This window comes from Saccharomycopsis crataegensis (assembly GCF_037102585.1).
Source record: "Saccharomycopsis crataegensis DNA, jcf7180000000073, whole genome shotgun sequence".
In the NCBI taxonomy this organism is placed as follows: Eukaryota; Fungi; Ascomycota; class Saccharomycetes; order Ascoideales; family Saccharomycopsidaceae; genus Saccharomycopsis; species Saccharomycopsis crataegensis.
In genome coordinates, this window is record NW_027043820.1 from 1047702 (window position 1) to 1067230 (window position 19529).

At 37.7% G+C, this 19529-nt stretch overlaps 9 protein-coding genes across 9 annotated transcripts; 5 read left to right on the forward strand and 4 right to left on the reverse strand. All coding sequences in view use genetic code 12, as the record gives it.

The window, feature by feature from the left end:
- Positions 1 to 578: 578 nt before the first annotated feature.
- SEC15 (Rab GTPase-binding exocyst subunit SEC15) lies at positions 579 to 3251 on the forward strand (the record flags this gene model as incomplete). The annotated part of the gene is made up of 1 exon (XM_064994826.1): positions 579 to 3251. One exon carries the CDS (start codon positions 579 to 581, stop codon positions 3249 to 3251), a length of 2673 nt encoding a protein of 890 aa, XP_064850898.1.
- A 260-nt stretch (positions 3252 to 3511) lies between these two features.
- PEX11 (Pex11p) lies at positions 3512 to 4481 on the reverse strand (the record flags this gene model as incomplete). Its single annotated transcript, XM_064994827.1, has 2 exons — positions 3512 to 4149; positions 4400 to 4481. The coding sequence occupies 2 exons, from the start codon at positions 4479 to 4481 to the stop codon at positions 3512 to 3514; spliced, it is 720 nt and encodes a 239-aa protein (XP_064850899.1).
- A 604-nt stretch (positions 4482 to 5085) lies between these two features.
- Positions 5086 to 8478, reverse strand: DASC09_012250 (Zn(II)2Cys6 transcription factor; the record flags this gene model as incomplete). Its single annotated transcript, XM_064994828.1, has 1 exon — positions 5086 to 8478. The coding sequence occupies one exon, from the start codon at positions 8476 to 8478 to the stop codon at positions 5086 to 5088; it is 3393 nt and encodes a 1130-aa protein (XP_064850900.1).
- Positions 8479 to 8990: 512 nt separating this feature from the next.
- Positions 8991 to 11876, reverse strand: DASC09_012260 (Eis1 protein; the record flags this gene model as incomplete). Its single annotated transcript, XM_064994829.1, has 1 exon — positions 8991 to 11876. The coding sequence occupies one exon, from the start codon at positions 11874 to 11876 to the stop codon at positions 8991 to 8993; it is 2886 nt and encodes a 961-aa protein (XP_064850901.1).
- Positions 11877 to 12687: 811 nt separating this feature from the next.
- DASC09_012270 (alpha-mannosyltransferase) lies at positions 12688 to 14652 on the reverse strand (the record flags this gene model as incomplete). The annotated part of the gene is made up of 1 exon (XM_064994830.1): positions 12688 to 14652. The coding sequence occupies one exon, from the start codon at positions 14650 to 14652 to the stop codon at positions 12688 to 12690; it is 1965 nt and encodes a 654-aa protein (XP_064850902.1).
- A 345-nt stretch (positions 14653 to 14997) lies between these two features.
- Positions 14998 to 15243, forward strand: DASC09_012280 (uncharacterized protein; the record flags this gene model as incomplete). The annotated part of the gene is made up of 1 exon (XM_064994831.1): positions 14998 to 15243. The coding sequence occupies one exon, from the start codon at positions 14998 to 15000 to the stop codon at positions 15241 to 15243; it is 246 nt and encodes an 81-aa protein (XP_064850903.1).
- Positions 15244 to 15291: 48 nt separating this feature from the next.
- On the forward strand, positions 15292 to 15936 carry DASC09_012290 (uncharacterized protein; the record flags this gene model as incomplete). The annotated part of the gene is made up of 1 exon (XM_064994832.1): positions 15292 to 15936. The coding sequence occupies one exon, from the start codon at positions 15292 to 15294 to the stop codon at positions 15934 to 15936; it is 645 nt and encodes a 214-aa protein (XP_064850904.1).
- A 337-nt stretch (positions 15937 to 16273) lies between these two features.
- On the forward strand, positions 16274 to 16657 carry DASC09_012300 (uncharacterized protein; the record flags this gene model as incomplete). Its single annotated transcript, XM_064994833.1, has 2 exons — positions 16274 to 16333; positions 16421 to 16657. 2 exons carry the CDS (start codon positions 16274 to 16276, stop codon positions 16655 to 16657), a joined length of 297 nt encoding a protein of 98 aa, XP_064850905.1.
- Positions 16658 to 17764: 1107 nt separating this feature from the next.
- DASC09_012310 (uncharacterized protein) lies at positions 17765 to 19033 on the forward strand (the record flags this gene model as incomplete). Its single annotated transcript, XM_064994834.1, has 1 exon — positions 17765 to 19033. The coding sequence occupies one exon, from the start codon at positions 17765 to 17767 to the stop codon at positions 19031 to 19033; it is 1269 nt and encodes a 422-aa protein (XP_064850906.1).
- Between the last annotated feature and the right edge of the window lie 496 nt (positions 19034 to 19529).

Here is a 19529-nt window from a genome sequence, read left to right on the forward strand (position 1 = left end):
ATCTCACTCTGGGTATGCACGTGATTTGCGTACTAAACGCAATATCTCAACATCTTTTCCTTTATCAGTATCTTTCCATTTTCCAAAGACTATTTATCGACATTATCGACATAAATAGCCTTATTCTTTTGAGGAGGTATTTAAATATACGTATTGCTTTCTATTGGATCACACCAGCCGTTTACGCCAAATAAATGGAAAAAAGAAAAGCAATCAGCCTGATTGAGAAATCATGTTATAAATAAACAAAATAATGTTTTCTTCAAGCTTGCAGACCAGCAAGCATTTTTTTTGGAAGATAACCTATTACCCATTAAATGGTATCACCATATAAACAGTCTTCTTTCCAGCAACCAATGGTGGAATAATCGCAATACATGTCAAAAAGTGGTTAGCGAGCCCCGCCGCACCACTGTACCCTTGAGGACACCCACATGGAGTAACAAAAAAAAAAACCGGAATTGGAGAGGGGCTAACTGATCAGATAAGTGGCAGATCAAATATAGTCTATCCAGCTTTTAAAGCTATTTTTTTTTTTACAAAGTTTTCTCAGTCCACATTTGAGAAATTGATGGGCCATGAATATCGCTCTCTCGGAAACAGTTTCTGGCAGTGGTGGTGATGAGAATGATGAGATCTTCAGCATTTTTCGCGACAATTCGGATCAATTGCACAGACTTACGAACATCAACTCATCAGAATATCTCGAACAATTGGCACCAATTATCAAAAGTGCTCTTGTTTCCGATGACTCTCTCGATGATTTAGTGATTAGTTTGGAAGATATTTCTCATGAGAAATCTCGCAATCTTGAACAAATTTGCAAAGAATCAGAAAATGATATTTTGAAATCAGTAACCAATATTTCCAAAATTAAGGCATCCAGTGCACAACTCCAAGGAGAAATCAGCGAAATCAGCTCAATATTAGAGAATAACGGCTCGAAGTTAATTGAAAAAAAGAAAAAATACCTCGCCTTGAAAAATAATTCAAATAAAATCAACCAATCAGTAGATTTGATCAATTCCTCATTACAAATGTTAGAGTTGAGTAACAAAGTCCATGATTTAATTAAAAAGGAGAAGTTTTTCATTGCTTTAAAGAATCTCGATGATTTGAAAAATGTTCATCTTAAAAACAGCGATATCAATCAGTTTAAATTTTCCATGCAAATCTATCAGTCGATACCAATTCTCACGAATTTAATCAAACTGAAGAGTTTTGAAAGCGTTCGGAAACTAATGACTCATTTGGATAAGAATTTCATCAATATGGGAGAAGTTTTGTTCAGTTATACCGAAAAATTAATGGAAAAATGGTATCAGCGAATTAATTCCAATAAGAATTCTGATCTTAATGAAATTTTGAAAGAGTTTTCGTTGAACTCTCCTATTGAATTGACCATTAGACTTAGTGATTCCAGCACCAAGTTGAATCCACTCAATAATGAATATATTAAAATCCCATTAAATCCAATCTACGATGCTCTTTTAATTTATGAGTCTATTGATGAACTCGATGACCTTCGAAGCAAATACCTCAAAGAGCTTACTACCAGAAAGGATAGATTATTTTATCAAATCCTCAAGACCAATAATACTGCAGCAGCTAATACTGTTGCTAATAGTAGCTCCTTTAAAGATGCAGGGTCCATTAAAGAATTCTTATTCAAGCTTTCAGCGTTTTTCATCGTTGACCTGATTATTAATAAAAACACTCATTTCAAATTGAGAGCAGCAGAAGCAACCGCCAATTTGTGGGAATCAGTGGCCGATAAATTGATCCCGGTATTGGCTTCACATATTGAAAGCGTCTCGAACGATAATATTGATGAATTAGTGGAATTGAAACAAACTGTGGGGATTTTCATCAAATTGATGGAAAATTATGGATTTTCTATCAAAAAGGTGTACGACGAAATTCTCATTTTATTATTTAAAAAGTTCCAGAAGATTCTTCTTAACAACTTTGAAGAAGAATTCAAAATTTCATTATACGAGGATGATTCCATGCCAATGAGAATCAATGATATGACACTTTACAAAAAAGTTTTGGCAGTCAGTTGGTATCAAACGGATAATCCCGATGTTGTTCCAATTTCTCCTATAGATCCACCTGCCAGTGGTCGTCATGATCCTAAGTCAAACGAATTTCCAAAACATTTACCATTTTCTCAACTATACCCAATGACCTGTGCACAGGTTCGTTCCTTTGTCAATAAATCTTTACAATTTTTGGAATTTAACATTTATAATAAGAATTATAAACTATTGAGTCAGTTATTAATCAGCTCTCTCGATGAATTGATGAGCAACAAAATCGGTAAACACTTGAAAGAAAAAGTGAACTCCACTAATCGTGAAGAAATTGCCCAGAATTTAATCAATTTGGATTTTTTTTACATTTCATCTCATGAAGTTTCCAAGCTTTTGACTTCCTTTAATGCTATGGTTGCCAACAACAACCCATCAAGCTCATCGATGTCCATTAATATCAATTTGATCAAAAGTTTGCCACAGAAAAATTTCATACTCAACTCAACCCAGATATTTAAAGAAATTAAAAAGAATGCGGAAAACAAATTGTTTGAAATGGTCGATGGTAAGGTTATGCAATTGATGGAAATGATTGATTTCGATTTCGAGACCACGATAACCAATAACGAACCATCAATGTATATTATTGAATTAGGGGAGTTCTTGAAAGCGATGTTTAGTTCGACGTTTAGCAATTTACCAGCGCAAGTGCTTAATTTGTTGATTTACCGTACATTTGATATTCTTGCCGATAACTTTAAAGCAGTACTCAAGGATTCTCCATTGATCACAGACGTTTCTATTCTCAATTTCGATTCTGATTTGAGTTACATTGAGAATATTCTTGATGAATTGCGTGAGGAAGAAGATGCCAACAATAGTAGTAAACTCAGAGGTAAATTCGAAGAGTTGCGACAAATCCTTTTATTATTGAAGAACGGATCATTTGAAGAGTTTAGAAATTTCAAATCTGAGAAATACAGCAAAGTGGACTATGATTTGGGGGCACAGTTATTGAATAAATTAAGGATTAACGGGAGAACCATTGGAGAAATCCAGAGTCAGTTCAAACCAGGATCGCCTGACATGGGAGGTTATGATCATGGTTCTATTTCAGGGTCGGAAAATAATGGTCTTACAATGCCATCCGTGATTAAGAGTCCTTCATCTATGAATTTTTCCAGATTCTATAAGTTTAGAAATCCAAGCAAATAGTGTGTTTGATGATGCATTAAGAAACAAGCTCCCATAAGAAAAAAAAAATGGCATTTTTTCTCTTCTCTTTATTTTATATTTTTCATTTATTCGTTTTGTTTGAAAGCTTAATGGATCTTTTTATTTTTTGTGCTTAAATGTAACTAACTAATTTCAACAAACTGTATTTTCCAAGTATTATAATACGATCCCAGAAATTATTCAGTTCTAATAAAAGAGAAATATCATTCATAATATATATACTAAAAGTTGCTGACCCATTAAGCAGCATTCCAGACATCTTGTAAACCCATTACCGAGGTCGCTGTACCCGCAAGGGCAATTTTTCCCTCATTTGAATGTAATAATTTACCCGAGTTCAAAGCGACAAAGAGATCCAACGAGTCCCATAAAAGTTTTCTTTTGGCCGCGTATTTTTTGCTTTTAATTGCGTGAGTTATCTCTGCATTTTTCCCGTCCTTATGAGTTTCAAGTTGTCGCAAATGACTACTGGCATCGTACCAATTTTTCACATCGTTGACAATTCCCAACCCGATGGCTAATGCCCATAGACGACCAGAGAGGATTGCGGCATTAGGAAACGATTTACCATCGATAAGTTTCAAAGTCTTGAAGAACATCACCTGGTCAAAGAATAAATACGCAATGAAGGTGGAATCTCGAAAAGCAGACACCGTGCGGGAGATCGGATCAACAGACGTAGCAGCATCAAGGACTTTTCCGAGACTCACCAAATGCTCCAAAGGTTTAAGGAAACGGAATGCTTTGCGGATAAATGATAAATCACCAGATACCGATTTAGAAAGCCGGGAATGGTCGAGTAACCCGATGGTGGAGAAATAGTAGGCCAAGAAGCGGGAAAGGTATTGGATACAACGGAAGATCTTATCGCGACCCGCTGAGTAAAAAAACAGTTAGTAACTGGTTCATAAATGATTTTTGCACTTTTTTTTTAGGAGCCAAACTTGAAAATGAATAAAGAAAGAGAGACAGAAAAATAAAAGCTTGGTAAAATGAGGTCAAAACATCAGAATGGTATGTATATTATTGTGATTTGATATTAATCTTTGGTTGTAACATACAAGATAAAATAACATTATCGTGGATATATGCTCTTGGAAGGAATGCAATGGATCATTGATACTCACCTGTTTTTGCTAGTAGTCGCACCAATTTGAGCAAACAAGCATTATGGGTGACGACCCGGTAGTCAACTTTTTGGTAGGTCATGATAGGAAGCCTTTAGGACAATTTCTTCAAATGGCTTGGCAAATAATGTTTAAGATAAAATAATGAATTTGCGAGGATGTAATTCCGCATTTTCTCGGTGGTGCAATATATATATATATATAAATGAATAATACATGATGGGCACACACCCTTCCTTTTATCCCCACAAGTCATTGATCGGCCACTTTTTTTTGCATTTGCATTTACAGCGCATGCCCCGGATCTTATGCCGTTAGAATTGTGTCTCTTGATGGAAGAGTGGAGAGACACACCACAACCATAGCGATGCCTATTGCAAAACAAATTTACCCTTGTCTATTGAAACAAAAGAAAAAAACAATACCAAAAAGAAAAAAAAAAAAGGAACTGAATCAATTAAGATATTTATAAAGCTAGATAGAACTATGAAAGCAAGTATTAATAAACTGACTATAGCAGCAGGAATATGGGTATACCAATACAGTGACAATACAAACAAGAAAAAAAGAAAAGGAAAAAGAAATAGAAAAGGTTTAGTAGATCTATTGTATAGCAAAACATTAAAACACCAAGTTTATATCTATGTTCTAAAATAACGCGATTCGAGGGGGAGGGGGGGAAATGCTCATGAAAGAAACGCCAAAAAGTTCCTGTTCCATATGATCTCTGATAATGGCATTCCATTTTCACAATTTTCTTGAATAATTTCAAAAGCTAAGAACGAGTTCAAATTGAAAGTTCCTTTGCTAAGTTCAAATATTTTCAACATAGCTTGTCGCTTGAAATCATAATTCAAGGTATCCACCGCTCCGCAAACAATAGCAAAATTAAGACAACTATTAAACATTGTGGCAACAGAATTATTCAACGAAGAGGAAGATGAAGAGATGAAATCAAGTTTTTTAGGTAACTCAAATGATAAGTTCAAGATTTCTGTGCTAAATTTCTGAGCAATTTCCGAATCTCGCGGAATCATGATTACTCGGCGATACAAGATCAATAAAGCAGAATACACATGAAGCTTATTGGTGGATTTCAATACTTCCAAACAGGCAATTGAATCATTAATTTTCAGATTATCGCCATTTGGAACAAGATTTTGCTTTTTCTTCAAAATTTCGCCATCTAATTTGGATAGCACATTGTTGAGTTTGGAAACTGCCTTTTTGTTCAAGACTAACGCTTCAGCAATCAACCCAGAGTTCATATTGAAAATATCCAGAAGTTTCAACGAGCTTTTATACCGGGAGGCACGGAACTTATTGACCAACTGTAGCTTCTCTTTAGATAATTGCATAATCTTGAGTAATTCTCCAACGAGTGAGACATCAAGACCCACCATATTCATATTTGAGGTCAGGGACTCAACACAATAATCACCACCAAACATATCTGGTTTCAAAATCAAAGAATCTTCTTTATAAATCGCTTCACGGCTAACATTAGTGACTTTGAACATGCATCCTGAAACAACTGTCAATGTAGAAAACCAAGTTATCAAAAATTCCAAGAAATGATCAAGCTGGCCACTGGAACTTGAACAACCAATATAATTCACAACAACATCCTGTAAGTCAGCAGTAAGAATTTCCAAATTAAACTCCATGGCCGTAAATACCAAATCAAGATCATAATCAAGCAATTTCCAGTGCAATTCTTTGCAGGTGATTTTTTCAAGATAAGTAACTAAATAAATAATCACCATACTCTCTTGATGGCTCTCATTCAGAGATAAGTTCAGCGTCAATTCTAAAAATGCACGAGACACCAAGTTTTGGATTATTGGTTTATGATAATTGTACTTGGATATTGAATTATTTGCGATACCCAAATTTGCCAACGTTCTAGCACTGGCGTGCAGCTGATCTAGTTCCCCAAGATTTAAATTTGAACAGTTACGCTTGAATTGAAGCAAAGCCGCAGAAATCGCAAGTAACATGCTCAATATCCCCTGGTTTTCAAAGGCAATGGCAGGAAGTTGATACTTGAATGGATTTTTTTCGATCAAGCACGACGAAGAATTATCAAAGTTTAATTTAGCATAAAATTCGTCATTGCAATTAAGCATGCAATCCGTAGCACAATTTATATAAAAATGGAACAATTCTCGGTAATACTTGACGTTTCTTAGCAAGTCTGGTAATGGAACAATGGAAACCTCAAAATTAGCCCGGATATAATAATGCATCACAGAATTTGGGTTATCATAAACCGAGGAAATATCTTTCTGATACATTTCGTCACCGTCATTTATTCGAGAATCAAGCAACATTACACCGACTGGAGCAAATGAATAGATATCAACATAATCAGAATAACCGATAATATTATCACTAGTCTTTGATAATGCACAGGCATTATTATTCAATATGCCACCATTGGCACCAGTAACGCCAGTGAAATTCGACAGAGTCGAAAAGAAATCATCTGATTCAGTAAATGGAATTGAAATATTTGATGATTGCGGCTCATTAATATCAAATAATTCATGGTTAAGGAAATCACCAATGTTCAAATCAGTAAAGAAATTTTCAATACCCATTAAGCTAGTTTTCTTTTCTTTCAAGTTGTAAGCCGCACTCTCATTACTAATTTTCCCACCCATAAACTTATTGCCATGTTTAATTGCCATGAATTGACTTGCAGTGCTTGGTTCTAATTTATAACTAGGAAAAAGTAATTGGTTGACCAAACTTCCTATAGTTGATTCAGAAAACTGTGGTAATGTGGCACCAACTTTCCATAGAAACATTGTGATGAGGGACTTGAGGCCTGGCTTGATGATTTCGTAAGTGGAATGATCCTGTAAGTCAATATTCATCGCGTTGTACAGCAAGAAAGAATCAAATTGCGAATTGCATGCAGTTATTGATTGCTGGGAATTTGAGGTCTGATTTGGTTTCTGGGTATCGTTATTATTCGATACAATTTGGCAGCTGTTCGAGTTATCATGATATGGCTCGCTGATAATAATGTCGTGTTGATGATGATGATAAGAAAACGAACAATTTTTCGTGGAATTCTCTTCATACTGCTCCGCTTTAGCCAATATTTCGGCAAAATTAGAGTAATCGTACCGGAAAGCATCATCAATTACTGAATCAGACCCATGGTTGGAGGTATCACACAGATCGGGATGTTGTGTATGGGTCCTGATTATTCTATAAGAGTCCAAATTTTCATTTGTGAGATGCTGAGCGGTGGAAAATTTGCTGGAAAATCCTATATCAACACTTGTCCTGCTGGTCTTGATGGAGCCATTACAAGACTGGGTGACACTACGATTACTCATCAAAGAAGATTCCGAATCTGTAGGGATGATAGGAAACTCATCATACGGATTGTTAAGGCTGAAACGGCTCCGCTTAGAAAGTGGTTGTTCAAGATCAATAGAATCCCCATCATCATTATTATTATCATCATCATCATCCAATGAACCAAGGTCAAGAGAAGTTGGAAAACACTCAAAATAACCAGAAACAGACTGGTGTAGTTTAGGATTAACCGTGGGAATCTTTTTACATTTTGTGGATACCAGAATGTATCTTTTCAGGGCCACTGGGTTGGAACTGCTTCCTACACCCCCATGATATTCTTCATAAATCCCCTCATTTTCACTGACGAATACATATTTGACGGGCAGAATCTGCACCTTAGCTTTTGCTTGGGCGGTTGTTCTTTTCTTTGGAGAAATGGTTTCAAAGTTAAATGATAATGATGATGGTTTATGGGAAGCGGTTTCCTTTAGTGAATTTTCAGGGCAAGGAAACCCACAATTCCGCATTGCTTTCTTTCTGGTTTCGTTCTTATAAGGCCTACCACCCCAGGATAGCTTGATGGAGTAATCGCATTTATTGAAGTGCTTTTTTGATTTTTGACAATTGGTACATTGCGGTTTTATTTCATCACATTTAATTTTCATTTTCTTGCAATTGTTGCAACCAAACCGGGACCTTTTGCGTTTTGGTTTGGTTGAAGAAGAAGAAGAAGAAGGCTTTGGTGTATTTAGGGGTACCATTGGGAAAGTTTGGGGTCAATGTGGCTATTGAATTAATCCTTGGTTTTGCCTTACACGAAATGTGGTAACATATATATATATATATATATACATATATATTTATGTATTGTCGGTGCAACGGGTGTCATCACCACCGAGGACCCCATCATTTATTCAGCCGTAATTGGAATTTTGACATAACCCGGTCCTGGAAACCTCACAAAAAGGGACATTTGGTGGCAGATATTGTGGGGTATCAGCACAGAGCCCCGTGGTTGTACAACTATCTTACATAACCGATTGGATAATCAGGGCACCCCATTCGGTCACCGCAAACAAACCCCTCCCATTATGTACGACACAACTCTCGTAATCTCAATCAGTACCAAAAAGAAATATTATTGCATATAAAATATAATTAAACACACATTAAAAGAATAAAATATAAATCATCAACACAAAAAGTGAAAAATACAAAATAAAACACAACATAGAAAAAAAAAAAGGCCAGAGCCACAGAAATCTCTGATTAATCACACATCTTCAGTGAAAAAAGATTTCCCTTTAGCTTCTTCTGGTTTACCAAATAAGTTAGCAATTTCAGCTTTTTGGTCACGAACCACTTCCGACCCTTGACTAAAGTTAGTAAACGAGTGCTCCAATTCATTGGCGTCTTTCTCTTTAACAACTTGCTTGGCCTCATTGTACGCTTCTTCATCACTATCCAAATCATTGTCAGAAATGGCACCTTTCGCATTATTGGTGACCGCTTCATCGCCATCAACAATCACAGGTTGAGGATCCGAACCTTTAACCTCTGGCGGAGGTGTAGATTTTGTGGCAGCATCTGCAGTTGCTGTTGCAGCATTGCCAGCAGTCGAATCCTTCTTGAACATCGCACCCAAACTAAAGCCACGTTTTCTCTTAACCGGGGAGCCATCACTGGCCTCTTCTTGAACATTTAGAGATTTATTAGATACTCCAGTGTTGATGATCTTTGGAGATTTGGTAATTTGAATCATTTTATTGAAAAATCCCTCTGGTTTGGATTTAGTTACCTCAGAACTACCGCCTTCAGACGCAGCAGCTGACACTTCACTCCTCTTTTGTTCCTTTTCTTCTTCTTCCCCTTCTCCTTCACTATCCGTCACATTGTATTCTTCAAATTTCTCCTTCATCTCTTTCCAATGAGCATCACTGCTCTTCAATTCCGCGATAATTACGTTCTCTCTATCAATTAACGCCTGCTTTTCTTTTTCCAATTCTTTAATAGTGGCTTCATGCACGGCGATAGCTTCTTCATACTTTTTCCGCTCTTCCTTCTTCTTGTATGCTTCTTGCCTCTTACCCAACTCTGAAATCTCTGCTTCTAGTGCTGCAATCTTTTCATTGTTCAAGCCAGGTCTCATAGTCGCAAATTCTCGTTCTTGCTCCAACAGCTTGATTGCCTCATTCTTCAATTCAATTTCTTTCTTATTCTTGAGAGTGTCTTGGTTGGACTTTTCGAGCTCATCGGTAGCAAGCTTTGTATCGGCTTGGCTCTGCTTGGATTCAGTAATCTTTCTTTCAACTTCTGCTTTCAAACGATCAACTTCTGCTTGAGCTTTCATTTTATCAGTGTCATCTTCTGCCTTGGACAAGTCCAATTCTGCAGCTTCCAAGCCCTTTTCAGACCTCAATAATTGAGCCTTGGATTTCACCAAGATTTCTTCAGCAGCCTTAACCTTTTCTTCCGCCAATCTAGCAATTTCTTCCAATGCTTCATGCTCGTCAGATAGTTCGTTGTACAACTTCTTTTGCTCATCCAATTTTTCCACAATTGGTTGTAATTCCGCAGTTAATTCATCATTCATTTTTTTCAATTCATCTTCTTTTTCGGTCTTGAATGCGGTCAATTCTTGGTATAGTTTATCATTTTCAACTTCCTTCTCCTTGGCCAACTGTTCCATAGTCAATGAATGCTTTTCTTCAACTTCTTTCAAAATGTTCTTTTGAGTAGCCAATTCTTGTTCCTTCAATCTTTCCAATTCTGTTTTCTTGGCATTGTATTCGTCCTTCTCCTTCGAAATCTCAGCTTTGTGAGAAGCGCTCTCTTGATTAAGTAAAGTCTTCTTTTCAAGTTTCTTTGCCTTCAAATGTTCTTCATGAGCCGATTTTTCCTCCTTTAACCTGGCTTGCTCTTGGGCATATTCCTCATCAAGCTTCCGTTGCTCGGTAGTCTTTAAGTCAATATCAGCCAAAACTGGAGCCACAAACTTACGGGCAATTGCCTCAACTTCATCAAACGGCATATATAAGCCGCCTCCTAAATTGTATTCCCCTGCTCTGTGACCAGCAGCACGTTCTTCAGCACGTTGACGGGCAATAGTGATTGCTTGGGCATTATAATCGACATTCAGATAAACATAACTTTCACTGGATGATTTATCAATATCAGCTATAGTCTTTGCTGCATTAGACCTTGCTAAGCTCAACACCTTAGAATCAATCTTAGAATAACGGGAGGTATCACCAACCTGTGCCTTGGATGCTAAAGAGCTATTTTGTGACATTGCACGTGAAGCACCTTCAGTAGGGGAGCTGGCATTAACGCTTTGATCAAGAACATATTTAGAACTTTGAGAAGTTAATGATGGATTCACGGCCATATATTTAGAAGCATTCAGGGACGCACGCTGAGTCAATTTCGAAAAGTCTATACTCCCACCAACCGCCGAAGTTTGGCTATTCATATATGGCGATCCAGCTAAAGAAGTCAATCCATGGCGGGAAGGGGAGGCCACTGGGGTTGTACGATTGTGAATGGCTTCACTGGCAGACTGTCTAGCCACAGATTGGATTTTCTCATAATTAATGCTGGTAATACTCTTAGTTGGAGAAGAGACCAACCCGTCCGAAGCAAACGAACTCTTATGTTGCAAAGAAGATCTTGCTGCTTTAGAAGAATACCCAGACTCATCAGCTACACTACCTTTTTCATATTGTGGAATTTTGGCGTTGGATGCTGCTGACTTGGAAAGCTGGGATGACGCATCTTCGAAAGTCACTTTCGAAGATTGATTGACAACCACAGCGTTACTTGACAATAATTTACTGGCAGCAGCTGGTGATAAACTGTATGTTGCTGAAGAAGGAGATTTAAGAGTTTCAACTTTAGGAATATGAGAACGAGCAGCAAGGGCAGCAGTGGCAGCTTCAGGGGATATACTATGCTCATACCCATGAATTGAGAGATCTGCCTTGGCAGCAAGGAGCGCTGCCTTTGCACCAGACGCTTTAGAGCTTGCTAATCCAATTGATCCACGGTTTGGGTTGTTGTAGACACCCAGCTTGAGCTTGGCCTGGTATTGGGCAGCCTCGGATAACGGTGCGCCCTGCTTCTTGTAAACTTTCGGCTTTGTCGGGGTCACAGTGGACATGATAAGTTTTGTAGTATCTCAATTGAGCTCGACTGATATGTGAAGAAGATAAGGAAGGAATTTTTTTTTTTTTTATTTTTCTTTTTTTCTTTTGTTTGTCTGTCTGGGTATGATGTTTATTATATAAAAGCAACACAAACCCAGTCCGTACTCAAAATTGCTTGCTTTTTTCCCATCAGACTTACCCAACCTGCCATCGCTATTATTTATGGCACGTGATAGTAATCACTATTGTATCTTTTGCCAGCAACATTGTTGTCGGCGTTCGAGGTGAAAAGATTAAGGGCTGAGGAAGTCTTATTTATATCATTCCAAACGACTATCTTTCAACAATCCAATATAAAGATCACCGATGGTCTTACTGTGTGAAAACACATATCACATCTACAGGACCAACTTGTTCACTGACTGGTTTTCCTATGGGGAAAGTTCCCGGTTACCCCCCTGCACCATGACGAAACCGTTGCTGCTACTCCAGCTCCACGGTACTTTTAGTATCAGCTGGTTGTAATTGGCTGCAATTGTAGGCTTTCCATGTTAATCATTAGTTATGTTAACCTAAAGTCCCCCTAATAATACGTCACTTATTATATATTTCAGACTTTGTGTCTTACATGCACCAGACCACTTTATCGTTGATTAACTACATTTACGGTGTTATTCAAATTATTCGTTTTAAAATTTATCATTGATCATAAATAAGAGAAGTTTTAATTTCGGTGAAAAGAGATATCCTATTGTGTCCCAATTTCATACTTAATGCTGTATCTCTCATAGTTGCTGTTCCTAACAGGATGTACATCCTAACTCACTATGACATGTTTTTATCAGACATCCAGACTGCTCCTAGGAAATCAAACCAGCCAACCTCTTCCTCACTGTATTCAATAAGCTTTCCCCGGAATTTAGGCTCATCAAAAGCACTAATCTTATCATACGCACACCACAAATAGCCATAACAAAAATGGGTTTGTAGCCATCCTCTTTCGGGATACCCTTTATCGTTAGCAAATTCCCCAAGAGTTTTAGCAGGCAATAGTGCTGCTTTTATTTTCAATGGCAGCTTATAGTATTTCCTAAGCTCCGACCTACTCATGTCTTTATACTTGGTTTGCTTTCTATCCCAGCCAATATTTCTCGCATCTTTGCAGGTCTCAAACCCTGAGTTGATCCAGAGTAAGGAATGGTCATCATTGTCCAGAATTTGTCCAGGATGGGTTGAACAAACTTCAGCAGAGCCAGAGGTCAGGTAAAGATGTTGTTGTGGCTGCGATACTTCACCAACCGATACCGCTCCGTGGGAATTGAATTGGTAATCCTCATCCCCCATTATTGAAAGTGCCAACCAATAAAGTTCTTTGTCACCCCATAGCATTTCCTTAATGGCTTTGTTCCAATACGTGAGTTGCAAGCTCATTAACACCCCGCCATAATGACGTTTTTTGTTGATGGCAATAAGGCCAGCTTCCATGAAATAATAAAAGTTTTCATTCAAGAAACGATTCTTCAAAGTGTGATCTGTGACCGGGGTATGGTCCATCAATGATTGGTCTAGCTCATTTGGCATTAAATCCTTAAAAAACTGAATGTCATCAGGATTGTTGAACTTAAGATCCGTTCTGTCTTGGAAAAACAACGCCTGGGATTCCTTATATTGTTTCATATTGAAAAACCGCTCCATTGGCACAAATGGCACGGTATCGGCATCTAACAATATCACATCCTCAAAGGTAGTGAAAATATAAGCAAAAATCTTCATTGCATACCCTTTGAGCTCAATATCTGGGGCGAAACATCCTTGGATATTTACAAACCAGAGTTCTTGCTTGGGGAAATTCTTAACCTTAATTTTCTGTTCCCCATTTAATGAATCAAAAGCAGTGTCAGGAATATTAATTTTATCTATCGGGTCTCTTGCTGCATGTATTAATTGTGAGTACTTCTTTTTGGTTAATCCACTATGAACGATTTGAATAGGCAATTCATTCCCAAGGGTCCTTAAAACTTTTATGAGGGCGATTGCTTTTTGCGCATATACTCCATTGGTAGTGATAACTATTCCTTTACCTTCCAAATTTCTTTTATAATAGCTCATCAAGCAAGAATCATGTTGAGTAATCTCAGGAGAGTAATCGAAAACTGTATCATAATCAATGTTATCCAAATCGGTTTTGTCAATGTTAGTGGGATAAATTGATCGGAAATTAGGAATCTCCCCGAATTTTTGACCGTCCCATCGGGTGAAAACCGGGATCTTATTTGAAAAATACGGGAACATCTTCCCATGCAAACTTGGACAGGTTATATCATCATCGAGCAACAGCTTCCCACCACCTAGTACGAAATTTTTCAAATGATACAAATTATCCAAGAGATAAATCGCTTTAGTCTCCCCTTTGACCGGTTCACCGTTCTGTATTTCTGACTTTGCATCTTCCCAATCCTTGGAGACATCTTTTAAATAACAATTGTAAAATGTTCTCAAATGTCTAACTTCATCATTCATCAGCATCCTTGTGTTGTCATTGATGACATAATGATCTTCTATTTTCCACTGTGGCAGTATTTTATCAAGATATTTGAAATACGCTCGGCATTTCTCTTTGCCATCAAGGTTTTTGAAATCAGGAACCGCAGATGTAAGGTAGGAATAATACTCTATTGAACCAGGATCTGGTAAGAAAAAACAATTGATGACGATTCGGTAAATCACAATAGCACTTATTAGTAGCGACGAAATGCGGAGAAATCTACCGCTATAAAATCCCTTGATCATAGTTTATGAGTCATGGAAATGGAGGCCAATAGTAAACACATTGAAACCCTTCAAAAATATAATGGTTTGGTTTGTTTTTATTTGTTATTTTTTTTTTTTCAAAGAGGCAATTTAATATTTTCCGAGTACTTTCAGTGTTTTTTGGGAGTAACTCGGCAGAAGGGGGCGCGCACAAGCTTCTCATTGCGGAAAAAAAAAATATGATTACACGTGATCAGACACGTTACTGGGACATCGTAAGCAATTAATAATCAGGCACACAGCAATGGTCATAAGGGGAGTTAACAGGAGAACCTTCTTTCAAGAAGCGATCATTGATAAATAAGTACCAGAATTGAACCGAAGATGAGACCAAGCAGTCGCAGGAGCAAAGACTCTGGGGAAGCTAAATTTAGTATATCTACAGTCAGTGAGCAAGTGTCATGGTTTTTCGAGACTTTTCAAGAGACTTCCATAAGATTCAACGAGATGAAGGAGAAGATGGAGGAAATGGAAGAAAGGATGGAAGATCTAGAAGAAAGGATGGAAGAAATGGAGGATTTGGAAGAGAAAATGGAAGATAAATTAGGAGACTTAGAAGAGAAGATCTAAGAAAAGACAGAAGAGAAGATCTAAGAAAAGACAGAAGAATTGAGAGAAATGGAAGACAGGATAGAAGAAATGGGTGAAACGGATAAAATCGAAGAGTTAGAAAACGAAATTGCTGATAAAACCACCCAGCTCACACGACAAGAAAAGCAAGTGACAGAACTACAGGAAAAAACCAAAAAAACCAATCAAGAGACACTGAAGCTTTTCCAGGCAGTTGGGGATTTATCTAACAGATTACTCTCTATAGATTTAAACACTGACAAATCTATGAAAAAGATTCAAAGAACCAATGATTACAAAAAAACAACTCAAGACAAATCCGCGGCTAAGCAGGCTAGATTAAAGGCTATGCAAGAAAAATATGGTATTGTGTCACCCAAACAAACCTTCCTAGAACGTAAATCGGTTAACGAGTTCCAGAAAGAAATGAATGAAAACCCACATCTAGACAGCGAAACTAGAAAAAAAATGAAAAGCAGGCTCTTCACAATCGATGCATATGCCATAGTCGACCAAATGAACGACTTATTGAATGAGGAGATTGTGGAAGCTATTGGTTACAATCGCAGAGGGCATCTAATTCTCTATTCTACAAGGGAATTGACAGATTTAGACGTCAGAAAATTGACAATAATCGATGATATTGAAGGGAGATTGAAACATACTCGAGGAATAGGTGCGTCATATGGCTGATATCATCGTATCGGAATGCCAGGTATTACAAAGTATAATAAATTATTGGTTGATTAATTTTGTAGTGACACTTCAAAAAATTGGGGAAGTGAAAACGCTTGTAACCACTGGATTCATATTCACAAGAGAGGTGTACGGAAAAAAGAGTATTTAGTAGATGGAAAGAGTTGGATCTGGGAACTGAAGAGCCCCCGGGGATGTATTCCAAGCAGTTGGTGCACTGTCTAGACTACTATGCGCACAATTTTGGATGATGTGCAAAAAGAACTGAAATACGGCGTTGTTTGCGGGTCCCTCGATACAATTTCAGCAATACTCTAATTAAATAATTCTGATAATGAGTAAAGAAATTGCCAGCACATACCTCCAGCTCAATGATGCTGAGAAAGCTGTTTCGGTTAGTAGTATTTTTCTTTTTTTCCCCATTATTTTTCATTAGAGGTGGGAGGCAAAATTGAATGGCAAATTCTAACCATCCTAATAGAGTATCGAGAGACTTATGGATAGTGTGGATATCAAGATAGAAAAACTTCTTACTGAAGTTGAGGCCATGTCTGAGGAAGCTGCTGCTAGCGGGGATACTAGTAAGTTGGAAAGTCTTGCGTCAAAGGATAAAGAAATCGGAGATTTGATCAAATTAACTGAAGAGTTGCGTGCCAAGAGTGAGATTGAAGAGTCCAAGTTTCAGGATATTCAAAAGAAAATTGATGATGTTAATTGATACCTTTGTTAGAAGTGCAAATTGAGTTGGAAGTGTTTGGTTTATGGTAGATATTTGAGATGTTTCATATTTTTGTTATTTTGTTAATTGCGCTGTTGCATCTGGGTGACAAGGAGCATTGCGTACTATAAAATACCCTCCAAGACCATTCTATTTGTAGCGTCGAGCCATGAGAACTTGCGCGACTGGATGGATAGTCTTACTGAAAATGATTTTCCTGAGAAGTTGAAAACTCAAAGAGAGAATACAATAACGATTGTGATGCAATAGTATACGTCATATATCAAGGATTTATAGCAAAGGCTTTGAATGGGTTGGGCCAGTGAGCGTACAACGGCGAGAGATAGATAGGTACATTGTATAAGACAAAACAAAATGAATTCTCTTTGATGAGCTCCTCACTCTGCTCTAGGGATAGGGTAGCTCACACTGTCAATTTGTGTATTCCAAAATGTTCTCTGTAGCTTTCTGAAAGGTTCAATCTTCTTTCCATCACCATTCATGTTTGTACTGTGGCAGGAACTATATATGTATATCACCTAATCATAGTTGTTGCAATGGCAAAAAAATACTTCTCTCTCTAAAAATTTCTGTTGATTTTTTTTTTTTTGATGGGCTTCTGTTGGTTTGAGGTTGTGGTTTATTTCCCCCACGCTATATAAGGCACGTTAATCGTAGTCTTTTTCATAATTTGCTGGGAGGAGATCTGTATGGTTATCCTCAAATGCCTATAGACTCTGCCATTATCCCATCCTACAGTAACCACATCGTCACCATTAACCATGGGCATAGGTGGCTTCTCTTGGATAGGCCCATGCAGTGGGTGTGTCAACTGTGGTGCACCTGCAGGAAATTTGGAGCACCACAGAATAAACTGCAGCCCACTACTCACTTTAGAAACGGTCTAAACATCGGGTATTAAATGGATCTGTCTTTTAGGATTCTCATTTAGTGAAAATGAAGAGATTGGTGTTTCAGCTCCTATAAAAACACCAGCATTGTCTGAAGTAAATATAAAAAAAAAAAAAAAAATGAAAGCTTGATTCAAATTTTGTTTTCCCTCTGTATAACTTTCAGAGTAATAATAATAACTATAGATAGCCAAAAATGTTGAGGTTGATCATTCTTTCAATAATATCTTTGGTATCATTGACATCCGCAAAAGACCCGAACATTTTGGCGGAAGGAATCTTGGGTTATGAATATCCTAATATGAAGAGTTATGAATTAAAAAGTTGGGCAATTAGACAACAAAGTAATATCCCTGGTTGGTTCTGGGTGAATGGGAAGTACGCCTTAGGGAAGCAATGTGGATCCTCTTCTTACGAGAACTTCAATGCTTGGGATTGGGCGGTTGCCATGCAATCACTTGTTGATGCTGTCAAGGCCACCAATAATCAAACTTGGATCGATGAAATGAAGCTTGTTTACACCGGGTTGGAAGACTTCTATAACAGTAATGTCGGTGCTTACTCTGTCACCACTGCCAAGAACACCGATATTGATCTTGATGATAATGCCCAGATCGCTTCTTCTTTCATTACTGCCTACGAAACTACTGGTAATACCACATATTTAAATAGAGGTAGAAGTTTGGTGGAGTTTCTCGAAAATGGATGGAACTCCAAACACGGAGGTGTTGATTGGGACTATAGTGGGGGCTACATTGCCACAATTTCCACCACTGAATCGGCTTTGGCTGCGTTGAGATTGTACAGAGCTTCAGATAAAAATCAAACCCATATTGAATTTGCTGATAAATGTTTGAGATGGTTATTCGAAACTCTCTGGGATAATTCTACCAACTTATTGTTCGATGGATATTCAACCACTTCAAATTCCATTGACAAGCATCATTACACTTACCATATGGGCACAGCACTTTCTTTAGCCACTTATCTTTACAACTTCACTAAGGAAGAGTATTATCTTGAAAGTGCAAAACTCCTCGCTGATTCATCTATCAACAGAAACTCGCCAATTTTCAATCGTGATCTCGCTGATAATTATCGGTTCTGGTACGATGGGGTGAACTTCACTCAGTTAATGTTTGAAGGTATGGTCGATTACGTTACCACAATCACTCCAACTAACTTGTCAATGATTCACGAAATCAAGAGACAAATTAGATACTTTATCGATGTCACCTGGGATCCTACCAACGATGGGTACTTTGCTGATCCAAATGGTTATCAAAATTCCCATTTAACCACCGTAATTTGGAATGAAGCTACTGGTAGAAGCGAGCCATGGACTGCCGACTTGTCTGAATATTGTAGCTCATCATCACTGAACAGGCCGGAGTTTAGATTGCTTTATGAGGCGTCAATGGCAAGATGTCTTTGGCAAGCAGTCAAAATTGCCAAGTACGTTTGATCCGTGCACACCCAATTGGGCTAAACCTTTCTTTTTTATTATTGCTTTTATTATTTTTGAGTTATATATTATAGAAGTATTTTTCATTACCGTTTTATCAATTTAATCAATGTATGGACACATTAGGAAAAAGAAAAGCGAACTGGACTTCGATTCCCCCAGGATGACTCACAGGCGTGGGAAAAAACTCTAAAGTGCTGGCGACTGGTGTGGATGCCATCAGAATTACCGTAAATTCTTGCATCTATCTGGTTTAGGTCACCGACGTCAAGGCCGTTGCAATGCAAAACAATAGTCCGGCACGAGGAAAAGCAATGCGGCCTGTTTATCTTGGGTACGACGAATAAGGTTTTAATCACAACTGTAATCGCCTATTTATTTCATGGCAATTGGATAACTCAAAATTTGAGGTTCTTGGACGGGGATTATTGGCACAGAATAAATAGGAGTTTGTTGAGAGTGGTGATTTGTAGGGCTTGGCAGTTATCGAATAGGA